This window comes from Diplotaxodon limnothrissa, linkage group LG12 (assembly GCF_057381915.1).
Source record: "Diplotaxodon limnothrissa isolate DT_005_m linkage group LG12, D_limnothrissa_male_GT1.1, whole genome shotgun sequence".
In the NCBI taxonomy this organism is placed as follows: Eukaryota; Metazoa; Chordata; class Actinopteri; order Cichliformes; family Cichlidae; genus Diplotaxodon; species Diplotaxodon limnothrissa.
The window spans coordinates 35,200,070-35,218,422 of record NC_140607.1 but is presented as its reverse complement, the minus strand read 5'-3'; the positions used below and the strand labels follow the sequence as shown (position 1 = coordinate 35,218,422).

At 39.8% G+C, this 18,353-nt stretch overlaps 1 protein-coding gene across 3 annotated transcripts in view; it reads right to left on the bottom strand.

Moving 5' to 3' along the window:
• The window catches only part of LOC146621779 (spermatid perinuclear RNA-binding protein-like), a 90,367-nt gene that overhangs the window by 43,505 nt on the left and 28,509 nt on the right, over positions 1-18,353 (bottom strand). For all 3 annotated transcript variants that reach the window (XM_085367530.1, XM_085367528.1, XM_085367529.1), the window contains one exon: positions 7,204-7,322. In XM_085367530.1, the coding sequence (XP_085223656.1) occupies positions 7,204-7,206 (3 nt within the window). In that variant the 5' untranslated portion in view covers positions 7,207-7,322. The remainder of the gene's footprint in view (positions 1-7,203; positions 7,323-18,353) is intronic.

Sequence of the window (18,353 nt, the reverse complement as noted above, 5' to 3'; positions counted from 1 at the left end):
AGTGTTGGGTAACATCACACATTACACCCTTAATCACTAAACTAGTTGTTATTTACCTATGCAAGCTATTCAGTTAGCAGGATGGTTAGATAGAAAGAATTATATGTGTGCAACATTCACTCAAACTCAAGTCATTTAGAATAAGAATAAGAAGAACAGTGAGGTGTACAATATTTAAGGACAATTATTGCAACAACAACTTCTTATTGCATGGAGGGAAAAGCAAAACGTGACCGTAAACAAAGGAAAAACAATTTTAAAAAATAGATTAAGGGGAAAAAAGTCACTATTTAGATATTAATTAATACTAAACACCTCTCCCGCTAATGCACAACTTCCCCGCAGCACCTGCAGACAGGTAAGCACCGTGCCTTTTATGAGAAATTTTGTGAGGTCAGCAAAGCTCCCATTTTAACAGCACTCAGGTACTGAACAGTGTTTATAAATGGTAACATGGTCGGTGCACTTTACTGTTAGCATCACCGGCCTCAGCCGGTCCCAAGCTTGGATAAACAGGAAGATTGTGTCAAGAAGGGCCATCCAGCATAAAACCTGTGCCAGATCAAAAATGCTATCTGTTAACTTATCATTAAGGTAGCAGCTAGCAGCTATGGCTAATAATAAAATAATATTTATGTGAGAGTTGGCATCAAACATTATCAGTCCCTGTCTGTAACATTAATAGAACAGAATAATACAAGTGTTTGTGTCTAGAAACTGTAACACTACTCTTAAAAGCTCAGACTGAGGCTGTGAAAAGTCTAGCAGCAGCTGGACAAAAACAGTGTAGTCGACCTTACCAGCTCTGGTCAGCAATGAAAATATGGAGCCAAGTCACCAGAAACACAGCACCAAGTCAAAAAGCCTAAAATGTTTTGTTTTTTTTATTAACTACCTACGAGAATCTGTCATATACATACATCTTAAAATTATGTTAATGTCTATATTTCTTTGCAGTACATTCGACAGATTAAAATTAGTGCCATCGTTTATGTTAATGCCTCTTTATTTTTGTTTTATAATTTTTTCCCGTCATATCAAAAAAATGTATCAAGTATTGAATATATTCCTGTGTATCTTCTAGTATTGGGTAATTAGCATCGTGACAACCCCAGTTAACATGTCGAAGCTCTACAAAAGCAACACGTTAACGTGGTCACAGGCAGGATTTATGATGCTAAAAGCCTGTAGCTGACTGCATGCAGACCCTAACCAAGAAGCCAAAGCTTAATTGACGACAGCAGAGGTGAACCGTCCTGTAGGACTCTGCATTTCTACACAACATCTGTTTGGTTATATCTGATTTTTTACTGACTTGGCTGTCAGCTTTTATTTAAACAGGCTACTAAAACCCTCCTTTTACGCTTATGTGGATAGAGATTTAAACAGATACATGGAGATATGAAAAGTTTAGTGTTATATATTACTGCAAAAATATAACAACTTACTTTCTTTACAGGGAAAACTAAGGAGTAATAACTACTGAATAACAGGAATCTTTTACAGGCTTCTACAGGCTCTGTCACGACAGTTGAGTTAGTGGAGCAACAATCTGCTCACCAACAACAACCCTGGAAATTGAGGTTCTCTTAACTCACTCCTCTGCCAGTGATGAGTGAAATTATTCAGTGCTGATGATCTGGATCATCACCAGGCTGTCAACAGAGTAGAGTAATGATTCAAACTAAGAATGTGTTCTGTGCGTTCATTACTCTTTGTGTTCATTGTCCATTGCTTTTAAAGCCATAAATAGAGCATTTAATAAGCAAACTAACTGCTGATGTGGTTTACAGTAGATAAAATGCAGGACAGGTCCACCCACACAGTTTTATTTACTCATTTACAACCTGCTTCCCAAACAAGTAAAACAAAATGATCAGGACTATATAACACAACATGATGGTCACCTCAGACACTGCAGCCCCAACCATCTGCTGTTCAATCCTTTTGTTTACATGGGGCCGCCAATGAGAGCAATGTTGAGGGGGGCGGGGCTAAAACACAAATTTCTTCCAGACCAAAGCTGAACTGAGGGTAAAAACCAAGTCTGCAATTGCATATGTAGGAAGGGTCTTCCCAGAAACCTGGAGGCTTTTAAAGCAGCAGAATATTCTCTCTCTCTCTCTCTCGTTTTATGGCCATGTCACTAAAGTGCCAAATTTGATCAATGATTATAACAGATTTCACATATGCAGATATTCAGCAGCCAAGTTTTAAAGGTCATCAATGCCAAAATACCAGAAAACTGGTTCAATGGTTGCAATTTGGATTATCATTATCATCATCATCATTGTTACTCATCAAACACCATCTTCAAAGCACTGCCAACTCCTTTTAATTACAGAGAAAGCAGGCTGAAGCTGAAGCCGCTGTTGGAGGAAGCAGACTAAATCCAAAGCCAAATCGATTTCTTTGAACTTGAACACACCGTTTATACTTCGATTCCCGGTGCTTCTCCTGTTGCTGCTGCAAATGCTTGTTTCTGGTGTCAGAAAGATTCCTCACAGTCAGCACGATGACAGCATTACACCTGAAGCAACCTGCGCTGCTGCCAATCTGTGCGTGGCCTAGATTCTGCTGCTGTTACTTAACATTAACATTTATGGCATGTGCTTAGGGATGGAGCCCATCTCTCTGAGGGGTAGATGAAAAAGGGCTGATGTGCAAAGCGTATCAGCGCTCGCTTTTACAAGCCAGAGTACGCCGGTCGAACATCACGGCAGGCTTTCAGTCCAAGGTCAAACTGCTACCTCTCTCAATCATCCCTTCCTCTTCTACTCCAGTCCTCCCCTCTCTCCTCCTGTTCTCCCTGCCTGCAGCGTGTAAGCACCCCTCATTACGGTGAGTTATTTATGACGGTGCTTTAATAATTCATGGCCACGAATCTCGAGGGCTTGTGCTGGAGTTGCGGGGGTCATTCATCACGACCTAGCTAATCTCTCGCTGAACTGCCACGGGGCATTCGTGGCTGTGTAGCGGCAAGTGTGGGCAGCGTCGACAACCATAACACACAAACATTAACAAGATCTACATGAAAGATTAAGAGTTTCATGGCATCGGCGCCGATTTGGATCACAGCCTGGCTTCATATCGGGCTGCTTCCTTTTGTTTGTGGCCTACGAGTCAGCTGGGAGTTCAACCTCGCGCTGCAATTAGAAGATAATCAAATCTACTGCTTTAATTAATTGCATTGCAAGGTTTTTCGGAGGATGTCTTGTACTTAAATCTAACATACAAATCAGAAGTAATTCCTTTAACATTTTGTTTTCACTGTGGAATCACTCAGGAGGATGATACCTGACACAAACAGGTTTTCACAGAGTAAAATCAGCCGGGTTTACTGTTAAGCCAGCAGACATATACAGATATGGATCCAGAAGTCTTTCTTCATTGATAAAAAGATGTACATAAACGCTCTCTCAGGACATCTTAGCTGCATGCTTAAACCAAGCGGCAAGCCACTACAGTAGTTCACTTACGTTTGGCTTCGAAAGTGAGTTAAACCTGAACTTTGTGGCATCACAGTCAGATCCACTCGCTCATCACATCCAGTTTTAAAATGCCAAGGTCAATGGGACTTCTGTATGCTTCAGAAACCAATGAGTGACTTAACCAGATGTTGAATTTAATAAGAACAAAAACTCCTTACATCCAGCCTTTAAGAACTCACTCTATAGCCATGTCAATTATTTAATTTAGTGGCCAAAGGCAAAGAGCAGTATATTCATTTTTTCAATTTTGAATATAGATTTACTTTAAAATTGAATATAGAGGCTCACTTACGGGAAAAAAAAGACACATGATGGAAACTTTTAGTGATTCTGCTCAAGTCTACAAATACTTATTTTGGTCCACCCAGGTGGTTCGGGTCTGCAGATATCTCCTCTCTAAGATATGCGAGAAATTCCTACTATGAATCAGACCTCAGGTTAGGGCCGTGCGATATGACCAAAATCTCATATCCCGATATAAGACATCTATCAGTCCCGATAATGATACAAATTACAAAAATTTAACATTTTCTGTAAATTTTGTGAATCTCGGGCAGCTCGACTTGCGTGAAGTGTTTCCAGCTGGGCGTTGTGTACCTGGAGTCGAGTGTTTTAACCGATGCATGAAACGATACATTTTTAGACACAAGTTGTAACGGCCGCCGTTTTCTTTGTGAGTATTTATTACACGGCGTGCTGCGGGGAATAGCCTGTTCTAACGTTTGAGTCTAAGGTTTATTTTTTAGCACCTGGCGGCTCTTTTTTGTTTCTCATCCATAAACACTCTGCATACTAGTTCACGGGATTCAGTTTATTTTGAAAAGTCTCAACAGGATCTTGAGCTTTATTGTGAAAGGTTTATGTGGAAAATAAACAAGTGGATACGTGATGGTTTTACCGTCGTTGTTGCTAACAACAACAACACATAAAAACAGGCGGTTGTCCGTCCATAATGTGCTTATATTAAATATAAGAGAAAGAGAGAACTTAAACAAATATATATGTAGCCACTACAATGACCACCAAAACGATCAAAAAATATTGCCGTAAACAGTTTATTTTGCGACATCACGAAACAAACGATAGCGTAAAATGAAACGATAGATGTTTTTACATCGTCATCCGATATAGATCGTTATACCAAACAGCCCTACCTCAGCTGTCCGCACACCTCATTCATGACAGTCTGCAAATGTGCTCTAAATACAGAAAGCAAGTAATTAAACCACCTGTGGAATCTTTGACCACCACAAAGTAAAATATACATTTGTATTTGTTTTTAAAATCTGTATAGTAAAGACACTTTTTTTTAACAGTTAGCATTCGTGAAATTTAATGTAATATAGCTTTAGGCATTATTGCAGTTATTTTGGTTTTCTCAGCGTACTGCCTGACAAGAGTTCCACTAATTTTAGACCATTTCAGAGCAGGAAAGGAGGCAAGTGTTTTTTAACATGGCAAAATTAAAAATAATGAACAAAAAAACCCCCAACAAAACATAAACAAGCTTCCAATCCTTTTGGCTGGCACATTCAATGTCTACGATTAATTATATTGTCTGACACATAAACAAGCCACTAACCTGCCAGTACTCTCCAGAAGACATTATTTCTGGTGAGTGCACAAACAAAAATGCAATAGATAATATCTTCTGTTTGGTTAAAAACAAAACTTAGGAAGTAGCGTGAACACAAAATGTTACAGGCTGACACATACAGGATGATACTTTCTGCTAATAATAAAAGGTGGGGGTTGTCTGATGGTAAAGACTGTTTTCAGTCCATTCTTAGTGAGTCCTTCAGCACCAGGAATGATTGACTGGCACCATTCAAAACGGTTTTGTTTGGAGCTCAAAAGGACCGGGTGCAAACTGCGACTTTAAGAGAAAGTGATTCAGAGGTTTAAAAGCCTGACAGGTGAGAGTGTAAGACTTGGACTCCATTACTGTGTTTAATGCTTCACTTTTATCAGAAAAGTACTTGAAGACTCTACTCCTTGGATGTTGTTTACCTCAGAGAATCTTTACCATCAGGATGAGTGTGAAAACGTTACTTAACTAAATGACTGTTATCAGTCGTTATCAGACGCAGGTGGCCTCTTCTGCTTAAAGTGTTGTATACTCTAATGCAAATGTGGTTATTTTCTTCTCCTGCTGTGTCTCGAGTCAGAAAGAAAACAACAAAAATCTACATTTGAAGGCTGGAGGTGTGGCGGTGCCTGGATCCATCATTCGATTGCAATTTAACAACATTTCCTTCACAAATTCTGTTTGGTTCATAGACTAGACTTACCAGCTACCTCATTAGGTGTACTTGATAAACTGTTTGTAAAATATCTAATCAACCCAATCATATGGTTGTAAAAATAAGTGAATTTAGGCACATAGACATGGTCAAGGTCGTGTGCTGAATTTCAAAATTAGTATCAGAATGGGGAAGAAAGGCAGTTTAAGTGTCTTTGAATGTGACGTGTTTGTTAGTGTCAGATGACTGCTTTCAACCAAAGCAAGCAGAACAGCATCTCTGAAATCTCAACCCAACAGAGCACCTGTGGGATGTGTTGGAACATACATATCATGTATGTGCAGCTGAAAAACCTGCAGCACCTGTGTGATGCTATCATGTCAACATGCACTAAAATTCATGACAAATGCTTCTTGAACCTATGCCATAAAAGTTTAAGGCAATTCTGAAAGTACCCAATATGCAGTGATTATCTTGTTGTCATTCATTAAGTACAAGACTGCGTTGTGAAAGCCCAGAGGCCTGCGTGCCAATTAGTGCCAATTGACAGACTAATCTCAAGACCAAACTTCCTGGAATTATTTGTTAGATAATTCCATTATAAATGGTCCAAAGGGCACAAGAACCACAAGCATCACAAGAACAGCTGCCCGTGTTGTATGACTAGGTGTTTGACTGCTCATACACCTAAAGCCTTAGCAACAGTGGAGAAGAAACAATCCACCATAAAGCCGATATAAAGAGGGAACAAGGCATACAGGCCAAAACCTTTTTTGTGGTACATTATTATTTTAGCTGTAAAGTTTATCATTGTAACCTGGGAGTCAGTAGGGATTTACTTCCCTTTGAAACAGCCTCAAGTGGCCTCTAGAGGAACTGCAGTTGTTGACAATTAGCTCTAGGGTGAGGAAATAAAAAATAAATCACAGTCTGGGTTAAAACCCAGCCTGTTAAACTTTGTCACAACATTTATCACAGCATTTACCATCAGAGCTTTTACATGCACTTCTTCACACAACCACTAGATGTCTACATAATCTGGTTTTCTCCGCTGGTCAGTGGTTACAATGAATGGTAAGAGTCTATGGAGCCTGCTCAACGGGAGAGAAGATGCCCGCTGGGGATGTGTATGTGACTGATAACCATTAATAACAGCTATGATTGGGGTGATAAGATCACAGGGCATCATCCAATCAGCTTTTTCTCAAAAATAGGACATGGAAAAGTAGAGTTATTCTTCTTATCAAGTTGTCGTGCTATACTGGAGAATTCTAGCATTTTAATTTTGTTTTCAATCTATTTTTCCTCTCCCTGAACGAGGTAGACATGATCGGTCATCGTGCTGACTGATCATGTACCTGATCAGTGTTCACACTACAGGTGAATATGTGTATATAACAGCTGGAAACACACTATTGATAGCTAAACACACAAAATATACAAACACCAGACATAATCAGGAGACTCACCATGTCCAGGCTTTTGGAGAGGTCGTGGGAGGGGTTTAGGTGAGGACCAGAGTCCCGTCACTCGGCCTCTTCATGCAGTCGAACACCTCTCGACTGTCGGCTCCTCGGTCAGAGTCTCACTGCGGAGACAAAATATAAAGATTAAGTCCTCCATTAACCTTTGTTACACCCACACACTCAGAGAGTTTATTCATTTGTTGGATTGCTGGTATTGCTTTAATCTTTGTATTTGTACAGTTTGTTGCTTATAATGTGGGTGATCCAGGATTTAGAGCTTATTCTAAGCTGCTCTGAATAAACATCAGCTACATGCTATAAATGTGAAGCTGCATTATCAAGACTTAAACAATAATCCCAAATGTCACATTTTTGGACATTGTGCTCCATGTTGCACATCTATTAATCACAAATCTTCCATTCTCGTACAACTATAGTGGACTTAAAACAGAAGGTATGAAAACTGAGAAAACTTTCAGAAAAGCATCAGAGTAAAGCAAAGATTGGAGTGGAACCACACTTTCCACAAATCCACCACATCTTTTAGTTTTTATGTGAGGGCGGGACGTAAATCTGACGTTGCTGACGTCAATCTGCCACAGACTCCACTGTTGTTTCAGAAATTCTACTCTGAAAATAAAAAAATGGTAATAACTAGAGATGGACCGATCCGATATTACGTATCGGTATCGGTCCGATACTGACCTAAATTACTGGATCGGATATCGGAGAAAAATAAAAAATGTAATCCGATCCATTAAATATCACGAAACCACCTCACAAAACTTGCAACACGCCGTAACTCACCTCAGAACGTTAGCACGTCGGAGCAGTATGCATCACGTGATAGAGCGGCTGTGGCATGCGGGACCTGTCGGTGGTCTGGATAGCATTTGGAGCTTCGCTAGCAACCTGGCATTTCATCTCCGACAAAGTTATCCCCGAGAGAAGTAAAGCAAGTGTGTAAGTCCATCTCTGAATGTTTGTAAAGCATTCCTGCGTTAAGCTTAACAAGCGACTGCCTCTCACTCTCCGGCTGCTACTTCAATCGTGAAACTGCTTAATGATCAGCTGATCGGCTTTTCTGTCGGGAGTCCGTCTGTCTTGTTTGTTTTTGGCCCACTTTGCACCAGAAAGAGGAAACCAGCGGCTGAACAACAGCAGCACGTTTAAGCTTGATAAGCTGTTGTTAGAATGTATTTAATATTACTTTCTACTCGAGGATCTTTTTCTACGTAGCTGACGCTGGTAACTGTGCAGGGGCGGATCTAGCAAAGTTTAGCCAGGGGGGCCGATAGGGCATTAACAGGGAAAAGGGGGCACAAAGACATACTTTTCTTTCTTATTCTCATTTAAAATGTCGAGCTTTTAATAAATAATTATCTGACACCCAAAGTTTTAATTTGATGTAAAATGAATAGAAGTCAATTACTGTATATAGTGACTATTAAGTCTAATATATATACCCTAGTAAGCTATAGTACTTTTTACTTTGGGAAGGTATCATCTGTGCAGTCTGCAATTTTGTTGAAGAAAGATGTTGAATCTATTTAATATTTCTTGAAAAAGAATTGATTTCTGTGCATTTTTTTCACACTTCATCAAATTAAGGTTGATTACGTCGATTAAGCATCATGAGGTGGAGCGTGAGGGGTGGTTCCCTATTTTTTATTTATTTATTTTTGTTGTTGCTGGGAGTTGGAACCCTATTAGTTAGGTTGCTTAATATTTACGCTAAGTACTCTTTAAAATACCAGAATAGGGAGGATGGTGTAGGTTTAAGTTTATTAGATTGATCAGTATTGCTGAACTATGAAATATTTTTTTTGTATACAGGTATAACAGAATAGCTTTAGTGTAGTTGTTGTTTTAAACTTGAGTATGAACTTATACAAAATGCAGCAAGATATTTTAAAAAACAGTTTTGTTGATTAAAAAACACTATCGGATTCATATCGGTATCGGCAGATATCCAAATTTATGATATCGGTATCGGACATAAAAAAGTGGTATCGTGCCATCTCTAGTAATAACACAGGGCATGAACCACAATCTCCCGAGTTAAAGTCCTGTTTACAGTTATGTGTCAGTAATTTTAAACTCCAGCTCTCTCGTTTGTGTCTCTTTTGTCCCACCTTCCTCTGCTCTCTTCTCTTGGCAGATGGCTGGCCTTTCCTGAGCCGGGTTTTGTCAGAGGATTTTTCCTGTTAAAATGACGTTTTTCCTTCCCACTGTTACCAATTGCCTACTCACGGGTGGATCGTTCAATTGTTGGAGTTTTCTCTCTAATAATTTAGGGCTTTAACTTTACAAAATAAAGTGCCTTGAGGTGACTGTTTGAGATTTGAAATGAAATGAAACTGAATGAAACTGAATTGAAAGCTAACCATCATTCACCACCTAATTTTTGTAACCTATCACATACTCTGTAAATCCCAGGGGGGATTATTCTGAGCAGTGATTTTCTTTTTTATAGGTGCCACAATGGCGCATTATTTGTTTCTAGATTTGAATTTCATAACCACTTTCTGTGAGGAGTTTGCATTAGTAATGTGTGTGATTGGTCGACTCTTTGCTGAAATGTTGCTTTCCATTCCACAATAACTGAAAAGAATGAATAAACCAATAAACGTATTGTCTTAAAAGAGCAGAATATTTCAGCAAAACATATCAGTGTCTTTCCACAACTCTTTACCAAAATATTTCTAATATATTCAGGAATTTAGACTCTGGATTTTGTACTTTATACACAAGAAAGTCAGCAGCTTGTTACGCACCCAAGTTTCTGTTGTGATTTAATCTCTAGCTATTGCTTGGAAATTAATGCAATCAGGGGAATCTGTCCTGTTATAAATCCAATCAGATCATCCATTTCACATTTGTGAAAATTAAAATTATTTTTAAAAAGTCTAGAAGCAGGTGTAAATGTAGAAATAAGTATTTTAGTCCCTTAGCTCCATTCGCCGAGGGCTACCTCCTGCTACACCCTTGGCTGCCTCCAATTTCTGTCCAACGTTATTAACAGGAACTGCCTTTCCACTACCATGTGGCGCTACTAAGCAACTGCACCTTGAAAATATTTACCAGGTTGAATTCTCACATGTGCAGAATAATAAACAGTCAAAATTAAAGAGAAAAACAGAAAGAAAAGATATATGATGACATCCATAGGATTTCTTCAGTTTGCTCAACAACTCCTTCAAATCACAGACCTGTAAACATGTACCATGTACCAAGTGTAAGTTATTTGGCTATAATAATCTAAAAATTCACCCACTGATGGTGCTTTATGTTTAATATGGATGATATCAAAGATGTGCTCCCTATTATGAATAAAAATAAACCAGCTATTAACAATTTGAAACACACCACTTTGATTGTGACGCTGCTGTGAAATTGTTTTAATGTTATCTGACCGCAGACTCACACTAAGGCATTAATTAAATTACTCTGAATATAGTCTCACCATTAAATGCATTAGATGAAACTGCAGCTTTGGCCCACACTGTCAAATGCTAATGAGATGCAAGTCGCAGCTTGTGGTGTAACCACGTGGCAATGGCGGTGCAGGAGGGTGAGTGAGCAGCGCTGCTGTTAAACATCCCGGGGGGACTGGCGGGGTTGAGCCAAGCGTCAATTAGATTCTCCGTCACCTTGACCTTGTTTTCAATGACAGACCAGAGCAGGCTGGTGGTGCTGCTGCTTCTTTTGCTTTATGTGGAACAGCCATTTTTTACCATCCAGTAAAAGGAAAAAACACAGTGCAACAGTGGGCAGAGAAATATCAGGAAAAAGGATTTTGATCAATACAACACAATAACTAGCTGAGATTTCTGCCTTTCAAAGCCTCGCGTCCCCACTCCTACTCTCTTTTGGAGCACAAACTCCCCAAACAGCACAACCTCAAAGCATTTACTACTGCTCAATAATGGAGGATGTTGCTACGTGTGAGAGACCAGGAACGCAACACATGAATGCTAACGAGCCTGCTTCTCACACTAAGAGAGCTGCATTTCTGCCACAGGATTCAGGCCTCCTCGCTCCACTTTTCTGCTACATCTCTGCTCCCATTTGGTTAACACATCTCTAGCATGAAAAGTGTGATTTGACTGAGTGCCAGTGATGGATTACTGAGGAGGAAGAGGATGGAGGACGCAGTAAGGTGATGTAGTTACCACTTCTTTTGTTGGCAGACAGACCGAGGACCAGGCCACGGGTTTCTCTACACTCGTGTAAGTGACACATTTGCAGACAAAATAATAGAAAAATTCAAAATTGCTCTCACCGTTTTACAGAGCTGCAGGTGGAGGTAAACACACTGCTATTACTTGGGTGATTTCCTCGTGTTCCTTGGACTACCGCTGCAGTCCAAGATCCCAGAGGTATCCCAAGGAAACTCACTACAGAGGCAGCTGATTAATGTGCCATTATTTAGTGTCATATATTATATCATATTATATTATATTATATTATATTATATTATATTAATTTCGTTAAGAAAGAGCAGGCGAGCCTCCTTGTGACGTGACATGTCGGAACTTCAATATGCTCAAAAACAAAATTATCTCATTGACTGTGTTGTTTTCTTAAATCAGCATTTTATGATTAAAAGTGGAATTGATCAGAACTGTAGGAGGATCTAAAATCAATCACACTACAAAAACCAGAACAACACAAACAAGTCATACAGAACTAATATAAATACAGCCAGAGGAAGGATTCAAGTGTGATGGATGTAGCTTCAACCACATATAAAAAGAAAAAGAAAAAAAGAAGCACATGGTACAAGGACAACAGGACCTACATCCCCAACCGTGGCTGTATATACACTTGCATACAGAGTTGTGCTTCAGTTTTAATAAAATCCCCGTGTGGGCTCATTTTCTAATAACCTTTCATCTCCCTGAAGAGGGCAGGTGATTAAAGCAAGATAATTAAGTATACAGCAATGACTTTTTAAGGACGTTGACGATACTGCAGCAGTGGCAGATGGTGAGCTCAGCATGTGACAAAAAGACAATGATGATTTAAAAAAAAAAAGAAAAGAAAAAAAAAAGTAAAAAGCAGGCCAGGGAGCGAGCACTAGCAAGCAAGACTGTTAAAAATACACTTTCCACACAACTTTTATCATTGGACTGACATGTTTTACACTGAAAAGCCTGCATAATAAAGGATGTAAACACTGCGTTAAATGCAGCCACTCTCTTTGAGTCAGGTTTATTTGCATAAACTTAATCACAGCTAGAGTCTCAAAGGGCTTCAAAACACCCACATTATAGGACAATAAATTAAAACGCACTCCCCAATCTCAGAGCTTCGGCAAGAACAAAAACTCTGCAAATGCATTTCATTTGATTCTGTCAAACAGTCATTAACATCATTAAACTCCTGTCAAAGACAAATGTTTGCAAGAATTAAGCAACAAAAGCAAAATTAGTTTCACTGCGCTTCAGTGACGTGGTACAAATGCAGTGCTTGTTGCACATGAAATACAAATAACCTTAGTTGCTTATGAGGACTGGTTATTTATAACAGAGGAGGGTCGAGCCAGGCAACAACTTGGCTGTGAGGACAGGCACAGAGAGGGGGATCAGTTACACGAAGGGATCTTACATGTCCCTAATTAAATAATAAGGAGCACAAAGATATCATAATCCAGACCTAGGCTTTTAATATTTAGCATCTGCCAACAAGTGTGATGACACTTTTATTATATTTGCTTGATTTTTCTTCTGTGAGGCACTTTCTTTAATTATTGCAAGTTACATGAAAAACAAAGCAAATTATGTGCATTTAAAATGTATTAAAATATGTTTTTAACCAACAATAAGAATTAAAAGTATCCTGTAGTCTAGATTTACATTAACGTGAATTCTAAATTAGACTGAATGTGAAAGGAATTCTCCAGTTATATCTTCCCATGTCGTGACCATCCCACAACACTGCTGTTGAGCTCTCATTACTTTACCAACAGGGGCTTCGAAAGGTTGTAAAATGAAATGTGGCACTTCAATGCATGAATTTAAAAAAAACATACAAACCAGGAGGAGGAGGATTAAGCAACAGCTATGGCAAAGAAATGAAGGCATCCTTAATTACTGTAGCTAACTGCAAGGACACTATTGATATGTTTGGCATGATTTGTAGTGAACTACACTGTCATTGGGGTCCATTTAGCCACCTTTTTTATATTAAGATCATGTTCTGTCTTGGTGTGCACAGGTGTGTAATGGTTCAGGTAAAGAGTAAACTGAAAATAGCTTTTATTGCAGGGCGATAGTGGCAAGGCTTGTTGCAAAAAAGCACAGGTCATAGGCTGAGCCCAAAAAAACAATGTCTGCACACTGATCAGCTATAAAATTAAAACCATGTAACAGTGGGTAGGTCCCACTCATGCTTCACAACAGCTCTCATATTTTGCGGTACGGACAAAAGACCTCTGGTGTCTACCACACACCACTGGCAGAGGATGCACTGTGGCTTGTGGGTTGGGACCTCTGCAGATCAGGCTTGTTCTGACACATGTTCAGATACTTTTATTGGACAGTCACTCAGCTATGGGCTCTTTCTGAGCACGTTCCTTGAACTGTGGGAGAGGTTGATGAGATCTGGGTGTGCCCTGGGCAGTAATAATGTTTAGGTGGTTGGGATGTGTTACACAAACCGTCACAAGATTTTGGAATGAGAGTGGCCTGAATAACACAGTATTTTCAATACTGCAGATCACATTTTCGGATGTGTTACACTTAGTTTGTATTTTACATGTTCTGTTGAATGTGGCCATATACAGAAAGCAATCCGATAGGAGACGTGAGCAGATGCAGTAAACCTGGTGTCAGTCAGAAGATTGGAAACTAGAAACACAACTGGCAGAATATAGGATGTTGTAAGAGATTGCTAGGATTGCGTGAGCCACAGTAGGCGACTAAGGTATGAATGAATGATGCATTCAGACAAACAAACAGCTTCACAGCTCAAGATATTTTCAGAAATCTCACTGAAATTCAAATAGACAACTTCCACATACAACCTTTGTGAATGTGTGCGACTGTGTGTGCAGAAAGGCAGAAGTGCTACTGGTTCCATCCCCAGTGGGACTGAAACACTACCATCACTACCAGCGTCAGAGGTCAGACTGTAGCCTGGCTAAAAATGCAACCACTCATGCTGCTGTAATGCACTCTGGACAACTACATCCACCAAATAGCTGCATTCTGCCACTACAAAACCATCCCATGCTCAGGCACTCGGTCCCTAATGCCTCTTCTAGCCTCTCCTGTCCCCATCCTCCATTCTGAGGAAAGGTTAGCTGAACCTGGGGAGAGTTTTATTTCAGGGCTGTGTTTATTTAGGTCGTTTTCACTGCAGGGAACTTTTATGAGCAGGCTTTTATGTTCATACAAGACTTCAAATAATGCCCTGCGCAATCCTGTGAGCTTGCACCAGGGGGGGATGGGAAGAAGAGAAGAAAAAGGCTTTTTCTCTTATACAAAGCTTTTCTGACTAACATTTGATCTGACGACAAAAGACAATCCAGACTCTCTCATAATAATCCAAGTGCTGAGAATGACACTGTTTCCTACACTTGAGATTTGCTTCTGAAGTGATACCTGCAAACTAAAGTAAAACGGCTCAAAAACTAATGAGAATAAAATTAACATGATTTCATGTTTTAGTTTTTGTTTCCATGACCCTCTCTCTCAGGAATTTATTTTGTGAAGTATAGTTCCTCTGTATTTTCCAGTTTTACCATCCACCACTTAAGCAGAGAAAAACTACCAAAAGCTTGGGGAAAACAAAAGCCTATAGCCTGGCTGTTTTAGTTTCTTTCCCAGGAGATTTGTTGCCAGGTGTCCGACAGAATTGCACTGTCAAGTAATCAATGCATCACGCTCATTTCCTTTCTAGAAAGCTGTATTACTACAAGGGTTGTTTGCTGGACTTTCAGCAGAATGAAGCTCATTCAAAACAGGATGCAGCTTGTTCCAAGCATGAGGCCAAACTCTCAAATAGCCAATGTCAAAAATGAATCTGAATCCAATTTGAGCAAGCATATATTCAGAGACCAGACACACCAACTGTTAGGTTTCAGTCACATTTAGTAATCAGGTCAAGCCGATGCACATTTTCTTTATCTATACCATGCTGGCTGTTTGGTTTTCTTCTAAGTTTGTGTGTTTTTCCTCCTCTCGCTCTTTCTCATCTTCTCTCTCGGTTGGTTTTAATGCATGTTAAAGTTTTGGTTGTTTTGGATTTTTCCTTGTGTATTTGTATGTTTCGCATTTTCAATATGTTGATAAATTTTAATTTTCTCCCATTTTTAAATATGTTTTTCTGCCTGTGAAGTCCTTTCAAACTTCATTCTGAGCTTGACTTGATAAATCTTTAACATTTAATGTTATTTATTTGCCAATTGTCTACATCGAGCATGGTTTATTTAAAAAAAAAAATGTTTGGCCTCCGCCATCTTGGTTACACAAAAATGCAAACAAACAAACAAAAACAAAAAAACCCAAAACAAATTGACTGCTTGCTGATTTGTGATTGACATTAGTCGATGTGCCGTGGAAAACATGGCTAATCCACCTTTTTATAATGTGGTATGACCAAAATGTACAAAATAAGAGTGTTGGTTTTATTCAGTATGACACAAGGTGAGCAACTGAGCCCATAAACTCGTAAGTATTTACAGAGGTCCAGAAAGAAAGCCATTTCCCAGCCAATTGCAAGCGTTTTTGCAACCACAACTATCGCCATCTGGTGACCTTCAGATAAATTGCAGGTTTAAGGCACTTCCAAATTGACATTTTTCTGACCAGAAAGTTACATCCATATTTTATACAATCTATGAATCTAACGCAAAATGCTTGTCAGTTTGGATTTCTGTGTCAAATATTAAACAGGAAGTTGTTAGGCTGCTTCAGCAAGCCAATCAGATTCAAGCTGAGACTCACCTTTGCATCCTAGTCTCTCTCTCATTACTATTTGTAATGTTCCATACATTAACATCTTTCATTTAAAAAAAAGAGAACTTAAAAAGGAAAAAATAAGCATTAAAAAACTCAAGTATACACTTTTCTAATTTACTATGAAAAATTTGTGTAATGTAAAATCAAACTGATAAGGGTTGTACAGAAAAATACATGCAAGTCCTGACAACATGAAACCGTAGCCTCATTCACCATCTCCCCCGTCCATCAGTCTGTGCACACTCACTCCTTTATCCTGACTGCAATGTGATTTCCAGAACACACTCCGGATTTGGATATTTTTGGGGCATGCTGCAGGTTTTCAGTGTGAGAGCACATATTATGACAGATGTGCAGGATGTGAAGACGGGTCAGAAACTCCTTCTTCTATACTTAATTTCAAAAACAATGTGAGTCTTGACCCGCTAACCTCGGTGACAGAGCCTCATTCTCTGCAGCTTTCTCCTAACACTGAGGCAATCTGTGTGGGCGCTCCCACCAGCTCTGCAGAATCATAATGCGTTTCAGTGCAGGTACTGTAACCCTGAACATTATGACGCCTCACAGCACAGCAGAGAACATATTTCACCAGCTGCACAGATCCTCTGTGATCTCCTGGCAGAGCCCGAGATGTCCGACTCTGCTGCAGAGCCAATAAACCCAACTACAAATGTTATAAATGTGAGCCACAGCTGGCAGGGAAGAGCTACACTCAGCAACAGAGATCCGAAGGTACACATCCGAAGGTAGATGCTTTTAGGGACAAGGCTATATTTACTAGAGATGGACCAATCCGATATTACGTATCGGTCCGATACTGACGTAAATTACTGGATCGGATATCGGAGAGAAATAAAAAATGTAATCCGATCCATCAAATATCAAAAAAGCACCTCGCAAAACTTGCGACATGGCGTAACTCGGCTCATAACCGTAGCACCTCAGAGCAGTGTGCTCACGTGATAGAGCGGCTGTGTGTATTTGTAGCCTTGGTACCAAACCAGCATTTCATTTCCGAGGAAGTTTTCCCAGAGAGAAGTAAAGCAAGTGTGTAAGTTGATCTCTGAATGTTTGTAAAGCATTCCACACGTTAAGCTTAACAACCGATATATGGAGCGACTGCCTCTTCTCTCTCCCTCCCTCTCCTGTTGCTACTTCAATCATGAAACTGATCAATGATCAGCTGATCGGCTTTTCTGTCGCGAGTCCGTCTCTCTTCTTTGTTTTTGGCCCACTTTGCACCAGAAAGAGGAAACCAGCGGCTGAACAACAGCAGCACGTTTAAGCTTGATAAGCTGTTGTTAGAATTTATTTATTATTACTTTCTACTCGAGGATCTTTTTCTACGCAGCTGATGGCTGGTAACTGTGCAGGGGCGGATCTAGCAAAGTTTAGCCAGGGGGGCCGATAGGGCATTAACAGGGAAAAGGGGGCACAAAGACATACTTTTCTTTCTTATTCTCATTCTCATTAAAATGTCTAGCTTTTAATAAATAATTATCTGGATCTTACACCCAAAGTTTTAATCTTGTGTGAAATATATAGAAGTCCATTACTGTATATAGTAACTGTTAAGTCTAATATACTGGGTGGCTGTAGCTCAGGTGGCAGAGCAGGTCAGCCACTAATCAGAAGGTCGGTGGTTCGATCCCAGGCTGCATCCTGGCTGCATGCCAAATGTCCTTGGGCAAGATACTAACCCCGTGTTTGCCTACTGGTGGTGGTCAGAGGGCCCGGTGGCGCCTGTGTCCGGCAGCCTCGCCTCTGTCAGTGCGCCCCAGGGCAGCTGTGGCTACAATGTAGCTTGCCATCGCCAGTGTGTGAATGTGTGTGTGAATGGGTGAATGACTGAATGTAGTGTAAAGCGCTTTGGGGTCCTATGGACTAGAAAAGCGCTATACAAATGCAGGCCATTTACCATTTACCCTAGTAAGCTATAGTACTTTTTCCTTTGGGAAGGTACCATCTGTGCAGTCTGCAATTCTGTTGAAGAAAGATGTTGAATCTATTTAATTATTCTTGAAAAATAATTTATTTCTGTGCATTTTTTTTCACACTGCATCAAATTAAATTTGATTACATCGATTAAGCATCATGAGGTGGAGGGTGGGGGGTGGTTCCCTATTTTTCTTTGCTGGGAGTTTGCAACCCTATTAGTTAGGTTGCTTAATATTTCTGCTAAGT